The sequence below is a fragment of the Scophthalmus maximus genome, chromosome 17 (genome assembly GCF_022379125.1).
Source record: "Scophthalmus maximus strain ysfricsl-2021 chromosome 17, ASM2237912v1, whole genome shotgun sequence".
NCBI lineage: Eukaryota > Metazoa > Chordata > Actinopteri > Pleuronectiformes > Scophthalmidae > Scophthalmus > Scophthalmus maximus.
In genome coordinates this window covers 15,914,735-15,926,204 of record NC_061531.1, presented here as the reverse complement: position 1 = coordinate 15,926,204, position 11,470 = coordinate 15,914,735, and the positions used below count along the sequence as shown (strand labels likewise).

Sequence of the window (11,470 nt, the reverse complement as noted above, 5' to 3'; positions counted from 1 at the left end):
GTAGAGACAGATACGTCCTGTAACAACTTTCAAAATAAAATCCAAATATCGGAACAAACTTTTTTTTGTGTGTGTGCATAATGTTGTTCCGGGATAGAATCATATAGCAGCAAGTATATTTACTGTAATACATACTTAGAATTAAGTGCTTAATCAAGACATTTACCAATAGTTTTGGGATTTTGACAGCTAGAAGAAAAAAATCAAGTTAAACCGAATAATACATAATGTAATCAAAGTCGATAGTTTATATAATAATAATAATGAAAAATATATTTTAAATATTGAATAAAAGGCTTGGTAAAAGTGAGACGGCAAAACTTTGGCGAAGTGTATGCTTTTATTTAGAAGGCAATGACGCTCGTTAGCTGGTTGTATTTATGCAAATATTGTTTTGTTATTTTGACTCCACAGCTGGACTGTAAACAACCTGTGAAGAGGCAGGCGGCTCTCACCGACGCACATCACTGTCCTTGTTTTGTTCATGTTCCACTTTAGGGGTTCGACAGTGAGGTACTGAATCTCCATGTTTGCACTTTGTTGAGCTAGCAATTCAGAAGAGGGCGGAAAAGGCCTTATCCTTTTTTTCAAGGATAAACTGTTGATGTGTTGCGGTTCTTTACTGTACATAGTTAATTTGGATTTGTGTGTATTACCATAACTACTCCTTTTACTACTACTACAACGAACTACTCGCTCCCGGTAAATATGATTATCTACATATGAATTTTTAATTTATCATTCTTATTATTATGAATGTGTGCATGTTAGCTTCGCTAAAGTGGATGACATAAAAATCCAGCAGGACATTGAAAGCACCGTGACGATGACGGACGCAGGGGTCTCAGGCTTGTTGTTATGCGCGCTGAATTTTCTGCTTAACGTTCATTGGTCCAAACGATAGCACGATCCTCAGACTCGGCCAATGAGCGCTCGGGTCGCGAGGGCATATATAGAGGGGCGGCGGGGGGTCACCCGCGAATGATGTACCGACGGAGAAGAAAACCGTAGATCTCCCGAAGAGTTCACGTTACTTACCGTGTACTCGGGTACGTTTTAACCTTGTAAACATCATTCACACAATTCGGTTTGTGGTCGTCGACCGGCGGCGAAGGGAGTTGTTGTTTTTTCAAAACACGGAGCTAGCTAAGATTAGCCGCAATTATCCGGGGTGGCTAGCTAAAAAAAATCCACCAACGGCTAAAGTGACAAGCTAGCTAGATTAGCTTTCTCGGAAAAATAATAATAATAAAGAGTTCACCAATAACTTCCGCATGAAACACCGAATATCCTGTTTGTTTGTTTTGTCAGGTCCAAAAAAGAAAGAATCAGTTGCACTTCAAAGGAGTCAGGATGGCATATGGAGGCCATCAAAGTAGATACCAGGTAGGACATTTTGTTTTTAGTTATTATTATTTTTTTTTAAATGACATGGAATATTGTCGGCAGTTTACCTGTGTTATTAAGGATTGAGGAGATTGGGTCATTACAGTATTTTAGCAGATCTTGGAACAGTCGTTCATTTAATTTCCCTCAAAATGGCCTTCAGACGCCTTTTCAGAGAATTAATTTTCGTTCACAAAGACCTTGAGTAGTAACACTGTCATTGTAGCTTAACAGTTAATCGCCTATCCATTTATTATGTTTTATATTTGTACACTTTATATGACTGTTACGACTAGATAAAAAAAATAATATATATATATATTGGGAACATCCAGGAAAGAACAGCTAAAAATGAGATTTAAATGTCAATAATGTCTTGTATGTGTAATACATACTTATATTCTTTAGTGTGCATTTTGGTTTCCATCACTAGTCGACTAGTAAGAGAGTAAAAATGTAATACATTGCATTCTGTGTGAATTAAACATTTCATTTGGCAAACTATTTATCCACAGTGTCAGGCAGGTTATTTGGGTTTTTGTTTGCATTTATTTTTTTTAAGTTCATAACAGAAATTATGAATTCAATTATTTTCTCAATTCTTTGTATGGTCTGTAAAATGCCCCCCAAAAAAGGGGAAATCACTTTTTCTTAATATCTTTTACAACCCTATTAAAAATTATATTAAACAGAAAAAAACATCAAATCCAAATCAAACTGAGTTGATTATTGATCAAAATAGCTAAACCGACTGAATAATCAATAAATGAACGTATCTAATTATACTCAGTATCACTAAGTAGTTTGGAGTAGAACTGCAACCGTTAATCGATTAATCGACTGGTAATCGATGACTAAATTTTAATAATCGATAAATCAGTTCAAGTAGTTTTTATGAAGAAAACAAAAGATATTATTCTCTGATTTCAGCTTCTGAAATGTGAATATTTTCTGGTTTCTTTGCTCCTCTATGACAGTAATCTAAATATTTTTGGTGCATGGCCAAAACTAAACATCATGTTGGGTCTGGGGATTTTATGACACTTTACGAACCAAACAACTAATCGATTAATTGAGAAAATAATCAATAGATTAATCAATAATGAAATAATCGTTAGTAGCAGCCCTAGTTTGAAGATTCTGTGGCAGCTACAGCAGTTGTATCAATTAGTCTCATAATTTGCAACGACTTTTGAGGACCCTGTGTGAGGAAGACAAAACACAGTGGTAACTTTTTTTTCCTTCCCAGTTGAGCTTCAGTTTGATTGGTTCCCTCTTTCAGGCCAGTGTGAACACGACGTTACCCTCACTGCAGGAACAGGACACGGCATCCTTCGTGCCCTGGTCTCATGATGATCCCCACGAACTCATCAACTGTGTCCAGAGCAGCCTCCCGACAAGGTATTTAAGTTTGAACTATGTTCAGAATAAGAGTGATTTAAGTCTGTCATTTAGACGTCATTTAATATAGCAGCTGTTTTCAAACGCCAGAGATACATAGACTTGTCGGCCATACTGTTAAAATAAGTTGTCAAAGAAAAGAGAAAATCAAGAGTGCAATTCTGATGACATGTTTTCTTTTTCTTGAAGGAAACCTCCTTTGAATACTGAGTATGATTTTGCGGCAGATCTACAGGGTCTAGTGTCAAATATTTTGGCTGAGGCCCAGTCCCAGGACAGCTACCCTGAACGGTATGTCAAGGTTTAAGGTTTCACTTTGGAGGGTTTATAATTTACAGTGTCCATTAAATTATTTGTGATTCGTTGCTTTTGTATTTTATATATGTTTATTTTAGGAGCCTACCTACATGTAATCCCTTCTGGTCTCCAAAGACACTGAAAGAAGAACTGCTGCGGTATTTTCAATCAGAGACTAAAGCGCAACACAGCCCCACCTTTCCTTCAAACTATGTGTCCCACGAGGCTTTCGGCAAAGCACAGGGACAGTCGGTGCACAAGGATGTTGAAGAGTTCAGTCAACAGCCCAATGGCATTGGTATAAATCAACAATGGCATTTTAATTTGGCTAATGGTGACAGTGACCACTACACCCTCCACCCTCAGAAGCTACAAATGCCCAAAGTAGGAAACACTTACATGTCACAGATGCAACAAAGCAATTGTGACAACACATCAGCTGATAAAGACAGAGGAGACAATCAGCCTGCGGATAATTTCCCTCACTTCAATGATGTCTTTACATCTCAAGGCCAAATCAACAGCCCCGGCTTTGATCCTTACTATGAAGACAACTGCTCCCAGAGCAGTGCCAAGCACATTAGCAATGTGCCACAAGACATTAACCAACTGGTCAGTAGTTTTCAGTCCTTCATGGCTCGTGAGCCTGACAGCCTTTGTCACAGAGACTTCCCAAACATGCACAAGCAGACATTTGGCATGCTCCACGAAGACAGCGCGGCCGAACAATGGAAAATCACCAGCCCCACCGGGTCAACACACAGTGCTCCGGCAATGCAGACCCAGAAAGAGCCGGTGGGAGAATATGGGATTGTGCAGAGGAATGGAGGCGCAAGGAAGCAGTCGTACAAACGCGACGTCTTTCAAAATCACCTGCTGGAGGAGCCATACTCAGCATCCGTAAACCTCCCGAACCAATACCAAAACAAGACGAGGACACACCGAGAGAACTCTAATGTGAGCGCCAACCAGTATCCAAAGCATCACATGTCGCAGGGCCAAGTACAGAACAAAATCAAGCCACAGATGCAGAAAGAAAAGAAGACGTCTGGCTTTTTGGGAGAAGCCTTCTCTAAAATCCCCCTAACCTCCACTCACATGAGAGATGGGGATAAGAAACAGATTTACTCACAGAGCCCGTGCTTTGACCTTCAGGGAGGCATGCAGCCTCAGAGGTTTAATGGAGAAAACAGCATGGTCAGCGCAGGGAACAGTACACATCAGTGCATGCCTCTCATGTATCCGGCAAGTCACCCCAGAGGGCGCCCCGGCACTCCCATCTACATCAGCTCTAGATCCACTCTGCCCTACGGAGGTGCAGCCCCAGGCACGGACGTCAGGGAAATGATGACCCACAGAGGAGATAGCCTGTACCATGGCAGGGCCTCGGCTGTGCTCAGTCCCATGGTGATGAATCAAGGAGGACCTGTGATCCAGCTTTACGTCTACCTGGATGAGTGTTACGAGCAGTGGAAGTGTTTAGAGAAGGAGAGAAAGAGGGTATGCTTTAATTTGGATTTTTCTCTCCAGTAAAAGAAAATCTCATGGGCTAAATTTTGTCGGTATAGAGTTTATTTTTTGTCTGAATTTAAGAACTCTGGAAAGAAGGAAATTGTGTTCTATTTCAGGCCGAGGCCATCCTTAACAAGACGTTTGACGGGAAACGGACTGCAGCGGTGGCCAACGCTTCTCTACCAAAAACCCCACCAAACCCCACCAGAGTCGACCACCTCGTTGTCAAACAGATGAGAGAGCAATCAAAGGTGAGGCCCCTCCACACTGATATCTACAGGCCAGTTTTTAGTCACAGCAGCCTTGTTGTTTGAATTGTTTCAGGAGCGAACCACAAAGAATCGCTGTTCCCTCTTTCAGTGCAACCCTCTGGAACTTGCTTTGGTATACCTTTGGATCATATTTTATAAAACAGTTATGTTTGTGTGGTGGCTCATTTACACTGGGGTTGAAATCATGGCTTTGGTTGCATCTTTCCACAGACCAAAAATACCACAAACTGGCAATCCAACCTTGAGCAACCTTTTTTTTTATAGCTGTGAATTTAGTCAAAAGTTAAAAATACTATACTATGTTTTGATGTAACATGTGGAATAATACATTCAAGCATTCAATTCCGGAACATTCAGGGGAGGGGTGGTGCCGGCGCAGAGCTCGCCACTCGCTTGCTGTGAATCTTCCGGAGATTTTCCTCCTGTATTCTCAAATGGGCTCCCTCGTAAAATTTTACTAGGGACTTTTGCGGACATTTTTTCATTCACACATACAGGCCGCTCCAGGAAAGTTCAGGAAGATATCCGGACTTAAGTGCACGACTGAAAAGCAGTTAAACATATATTTTATATAAGTCTGGGGGGGATGTATAATGGTTGTTTTTGCTGGTGTTCTGCAGGTGGTAGGCCTTCTGTGTAGGATGGAGAGTCTGACTGACAGTCCCCTCCACATCAACATCAGCACAGCACCGAACACGCATCACAAGGCGATCTGCAACCTGCAGACGAGACGCAAGGAGGAGATTGCCCACATGTCCAAGCACCCGCAGCAGAGATCTCACATCACAGAGCGCCAAGGTAAACTCGCGTCGCATCGATCCACATACATTCTTCTCTGCGATCATGCGGGCAGTATTAATTTGCTTCGGGTTTCACAGACGTCATGCTGTTCGTCGCGCTGAAGGACCTGGCGGCCGCCACAAGGAAGCTCCGCACAGCCCTGTGGTGCGCTCTGCAGATGACGCTGCCCAAACCTGTCAAAAAGCAGCAGGACCACATACACCAGGCCGCTGCACGTCGGGAGCAGAGTGCCTCTCCACTCGAGGGATACTCGTTTAGGTTTTGACTTAACGGGCAACAAGCACGACGAGTTCAATGTCCTGATTAAATTAAATCCAGAAAATTTCCCGTTTATAAATTTCCCACAGGCAACAGAGATGAAATCTTTTTTTTTATTTTTGTATTATTATTATAACTTACCTGCAAGTCTGCAGTGACATTTTACCCACAACACAGAGATCATTGCCAAATATAATAAGATGGATGGGATTTGAAGTGTGATGACGGACGGCCGCCTCTGCCTGTGTAGGAATTGCATGAAATGTAATAAATCCCACCGCATCCTAACTCCATAACGTGAATCTTGCTCCTTCGCGGTTGTATTTAAAAGAAACTTATTTATATGGAAGATTTCAGTGAATTTCTTCATTGTTTTACTTGGAATTTAATGGGTACCTCAGTTCTGGGTATTCCCAAGAAATAATTAAATTATAAAGGGAAGTAGTAGTTTAAAAATGAACATGGTAAATATCAGAATGTTTTCTGAAATGTTCAAACTATTTTCAGCCGCTTCAATCATTCTCATGTAACTTCAATATGCTTTAATCAGAGATAAAAAAAAAAAGTATTTATATCCTTACCTACGATTCGGTGAACTGTAATAGTATTCTGAAAAAAAAGTTCAGTTTTAAATTTAAATCACATTTTTAAATAGACAATATTTATGGGAATCATTCTCGCCAGTGATGTGTAACCGCTAAGTTAATAAAGCAGTTGTCTGGATACAGTTACGTCTTTGAAGACCACATCAGCTGTTTGATATTTTATACACCGTTATCTGAAATGTTGTTAAGTTTGTGAAACTTGTACAATTGTTGTACTGAGAATGTTTTAATTCATCTGCTTTTAAGTCAGATGTTTGAACTGACATAATATACTTAAAGTTCCATGTTCTACATTTAAATGTATTAACCATACTTACACAAATATTGTTATTAGTTAAATGTGACTGTTTGTCCTCCTAGGACCAAAGTTTGTATCCTTTAATAGACACGTGTTGCCTTATTCCTCAGTCAGCGCACCTCTGGGAATATGAAGGGGGCCATTTTGTTCTCTGTAAAGTTAATGCTCATGTTTGCGCCCCTTCCCCCTCCACTCCCCTTGTTTCGTGTGCTGAAAAGTTGGAATAAAGTCATTGAAACTGCTGGAAATTGTTTGTTTTTTTCCTTTATTTTTCCTTTAAAAATGATGAACCTCAATATAAACATTCAAATCACGGTAGATGATATATTTGAGGTATCATTTTTGCAACCATTCCTTTTGTTCTTATTCTTGAGGCAAACGCGATGAATGACGGTGAAAGTAAAAACCTAAAATGTTGAAATTAAGTAAAAATGTTCGATGGGGAAAATAAATGAATAACAGCAGAAACTCTGTGGACCAAGTTATTTTGAAAGCATCCCTCCATTTTTACAATAATCCATTTTATGTTTTACGTGGATAATTTCAGGGGTAACGTTGTCGAGGCTCAGTCAAAGGCAGAGACTTAAATAAGCCAATTTTTTTTATCCCAGTCAGCGTGAGTCATCATCCTTCTGTATCAACCCATACCAGTGTCCAAATAAAATAAATAAAAATCGGATTTTGAACATGCACAACATCCAGCACACGTAATTAATACGGACGGTCTGATGCATCATACTGAAGCCATTAAGGATTAGGTTGCATTTTTCTTTTCTTTTTTCCTGTCTCGTAACAAAACCTTTTTTTCCTCACGAAACAAAGTAAGTGTCCTTTCCTCTGGGTTTTTATCTTTTGCGTTCGCCTTTCTGTGTGCGCTTCTTCTCCTTGTCCTTCCGGTCTTGTTTGGCCAGTTTGTCCTTCTCCCGCTGCATCTTGTCCGTCTCCTTCTTCTTCTGAGCGTCTTCGCGGGCCTGATCCCGCTTCTGCTTCTGTCTGTTCAGCACCTGCTCCACGTTGGTGTTCTTGAACAACGCTGAGACTTCAATGAAGGAAGGCTCGATGAAAGCGGAACTAATGTAGTTTTTACTACATTCTTACCAATGTTAAATGATATATAGATGATCGGGTGTGAATGCTACTATTGCACCATCCATTCATAATGAAACAAGTATGCCTAACACTAGATGCCATGTGATTTTAAATAGCTTCTGATCATGAAGAGTTTCAGAAAGGATACACTTCTCATTTCCTGGGAGGCTAAATCCACTTGCTGGCTCCTCTTCTTCAGCTTCAGTGTGTTTGTCAAGGAAACAAGTGAATATTTCTGACTGAAAAAATCTAAATATTTACCTTGTTTTCTTCATTCTCGCTGCACGGTCAAAGGAAAATTGATGACTGAAGTGGAAAAATATGGATTACAATGACCAAAGTGAAGGATATTCCTCGCCATCCGACACGTTGGCATACTGAGCGAGGAGGGCTTCTTTCCTTTTCTTCGACTCCTCGGACACCTCCTTCTGCTTCACCACGATCTGAGCTTGTTTTTCTATCAGACTGGCGATGGCCTGGACCTCAGCTACACACAAGGAATGACAGAGTACAGTCAAAAAAAAAACTGAACCATAAGTTCAAGTATCTGCTTTTTACGGGTCAATATGAATGTATGTTGTCAGAAGGAGCCATGGGGGCAGCCAACTAAACTCAAGACAGTCTCTTTACAGTAGTAACACTCATAAAAACAAATTGCTTTTTAGTATTAACACTTTCTACAGACGACAAAAAAACGTATTTTTCAGGTTATGTTAATCTAGAGCCTGACCGATTTTTGGGGGCCGATGCAATATCAATTGTAGGGAGTAGAAGATTTCTGATACAGATACATCGGCAGATATATATATATATCCCGACTGATATATCTGTTGGCCGATAATATCGGCAGATATGTTTAGAGCCCAACTGATATGAGCCTTTAAATGTGCATTTATGTTTACAAATTTAGGTAAAATAAATGTTTTTTCTATTGTTGTATTTGTCATTTTTATTTGTTTTTTATGATAAAGTTTGTGGTTAAACTAAATACCAAGCCTCAATTACATTTCTTTGTCATAAAGGTTTGATAATGACATCTTAGAAACGTGTACGCACGCACGCACGCACGCACACACTAATCTGTCAATGATTCCCAAGATGTTGTTATCAAACCTTTATGACAAATGTATTCAGGCTTGGTATTTTAGTTTAACCATAGACTTTATCATGAAAAGAACTATAAATAAAATTTAAACACAAATGCAACCAAATATATTGAACTTTAATTTAGAAAATGAACATAAGTTCGCAAGATGATGCACCCTACCTTGATGACTTGTTCCTCAAGAGAAGTGAAATTTTATTCTTATCAACTAGGAGAAAAAAACAAACACCTGATGATTCAATGAGTGGATTAAATCTGAGCTACATATAATACCATCATCCGCATCTCTTCCGGATACTGATCGGCTGCAGAACTCCGTCCACTGCTTGATGATCTGTTTGCAGACATCTCCAGCCGCCTCCTCATCCTACACACAGAGGCCAGAGAAGTGACAGGTAAGTGCAAGACACAGCTCAACAACTTGTCTGGTTGGTAACGCATGTCTGGTAGAAAAGAGGCAGTTTTTTACCCCAACTTAATCCAAAATGAAGACGGGTTTTTTAGACACAATATTTAAATACACAGTTGTGTAAACGTGTCTCTAACAAAATGGAATGATGGATTCTGGACAACATTTTCTCAGCCGGAGCCGGATGTGGTGCCAAAAAGTGATTGTCCGCCAGAAACTGATTTTATCTGGATCAAACTTTCACACCGGCCACATATACACAACTTTAAGTCCGTATTAATATCAAACATATGTCTTTGTGAAACGTTAATGTTTCGTGTTTGCCGTTTATATCGTAATCAGGCATGGTTTGCTCAAATGAAATACGATCCTATTGTTTTTAAGGTTTGTAAACATTAATATTACGTTAATAATTGTTACTGTAATTAGCATGATATAATAATAATAATACAAAATTTCATTTATAGAGCACTTATCTATATGGTAATGGGTTATGTATACAATAAGGACATTATTGCAATTATTCTTATGACTGCATTATTTTACCTGCTAGATTATAACCCACGCAGTTTTTTTTTTACACGTTGAAATACCATTATATGGGCCATAAAACCTATAACACATAGTATAATAGCTGCCAAGAAGGACGGATATCTGTTTCTGACGGACGATCCCTTTTTGGCACCACACCGGATGTGGAACTACACCGCGTCATACGTTGCTAAGCTTATCCGAGTGCTACTGTACTGTAAAAAAAAAAAAAATCAAGATTTTCCTGGGGTTTGCGGGACAGACCAGCTCGCCTCGATATCTGTGTCCAGATAACCACCGCTGTGTCCAACTTGGTCTCGCGTTGCTCCAGAAATGTCGGGTGACATCAGCCGGGCAGGCGGACGAGACGGACAGCAACAACTGAGCACCGCAGCCTGTGAGGCGTCAACGGCGACACGCCGCTCGCAAAGACTCACCAGGAACGCGGACAGAATCCCCTGCAGCGTGTCCTCCTTCTCCTCGTCGCCCTCCTCTTCTTGCAGCACGCCCAGGATGTACGCCCCGTACACCTCGCGGTCCACCTCCAGCGAGTCCAGTCGATCGTTTAGCCAGCTTTCAAACTCCCCGGCGTCCGTCCTCCCGGGCGCAGCCATCTTGGACCTTTTGGGGTCCTTCGAAGGCGCACGGGTGCCCTTTGTCACTGCCTGTTTAAAAAAAAAGAAAAAGCACTTGTTTGAATATTTAAACTTTTCTCATGCTAGTATTTCCGACACACATATATATATACAGAGAGATATAGATATAGATCTGTCATTTTTTTTTATACTTTATGTTTTTGTTTTAAACCGTTTGTAAACTCACTCAAAACCATGAAGGCATTTTTCTGAATTGCCTTTCTGTATTTGTTCTCATTGAGCTATTTTCAATGTTACATGTAACATCTATTTTATTATATTTTCTCTGAAATTTTCACCTTTTTAAACACACATTGATGTAAAAAAAATAATAATTCTGCCATCTAAATGCTCCTCTCTGTCCGGTCACAGCATTTCATCGACCCCACACCAAGCCACAGATATTTGGCTTGTTATGTCCATTCCCCATGTCTCCTATATTTGCTACTCACTATCCCCATCCTCTGTGTACATGACTGTATCTTACCAAATCACCACACACACACACACACACACACACACACACACACACGCACACACACACGTGCGTCTTCACATTGGCATTCTAATGTCCACCTGTTTGACAAACCTATTTTGCCACCTGTAGGGTGAAATCCGAGGAACGGAAGTTCATGATTACCACCTTTCATGACTAAATTACAGCTTGTGGTTTATGAGCTTGTCAACTTTTGTCTCTTTGAGTGAACATGTCTACGAAGACTTTGCAATTGTGCTATAGCTTGTGTGTGGTTGAATTAGTTTCAGCAGCCACACTTTTAATCAGTGCTAAATGTCAAACGCATTGGCAGGCACATAGGTGCCCTGGGGAAAGGCTGCAATGAATCCCAAATTTCTTTTATTGAAAATTAAT

At 40.2% G+C, this 11,470-nt stretch overlaps 2 protein-coding genes across 3 annotated transcripts; one reads left to right on the top strand and one right to left on the bottom strand.

Annotated features, from left to right (window-relative positions):
• Positions 1–442: 442 nt before the first annotated feature.
• moto (minamoto) lies at positions 443–7,078 on the top strand. 2 transcript variants are annotated; one of them, XM_035614011.2, is made up of 8 exons: positions 443–513; positions 1,312–1,386; positions 2,669–2,787; positions 2,977–3,078; positions 3,183–4,584; positions 4,713–4,847; positions 5,489–5,666; positions 5,747–7,078. In XM_035614011.2, the coding sequence occupies exons 2-8, from the start codon at positions 1,354–1,356 to the stop codon at positions 5,932–5,934; spliced, it is 2,157 nt and encodes a 718-aa protein (XP_035469904.1). In that variant the 5' UTR covers positions 443–513; positions 1,312–1,353; the 3' UTR covers positions 5,935–7,078. The 2 variants fall into 2 exon arrangements, with proteins under 2 accessions (XP_035469904.1, XP_035469903.1); XM_035614010.2 differs by lacking the exon at positions 443–513 and adding an exon at positions 892–1,049.
• ccdc43 (coiled-coil domain containing 43) lies at positions 7,079–10,613 on the bottom strand. Its single transcript, XM_035614020.2, has 5 exons — positions 10,402–10,613; positions 9,298–9,391; positions 8,271–8,406; positions 8,068–8,123; positions 7,079–7,863 (listed from the first exon to the last, which is right to left on the bottom strand). The coding sequence occupies exons 1-5, from the start codon at positions 10,576–10,578 to the stop codon at positions 7,676–7,678; spliced, it is 651 nt and encodes a 216-aa protein (XP_035469913.2). The 5' UTR covers positions 10,579–10,613; the 3' UTR covers positions 7,079–7,675.
• Positions 10,614–11,470: the final 857 nt, after the last annotated feature.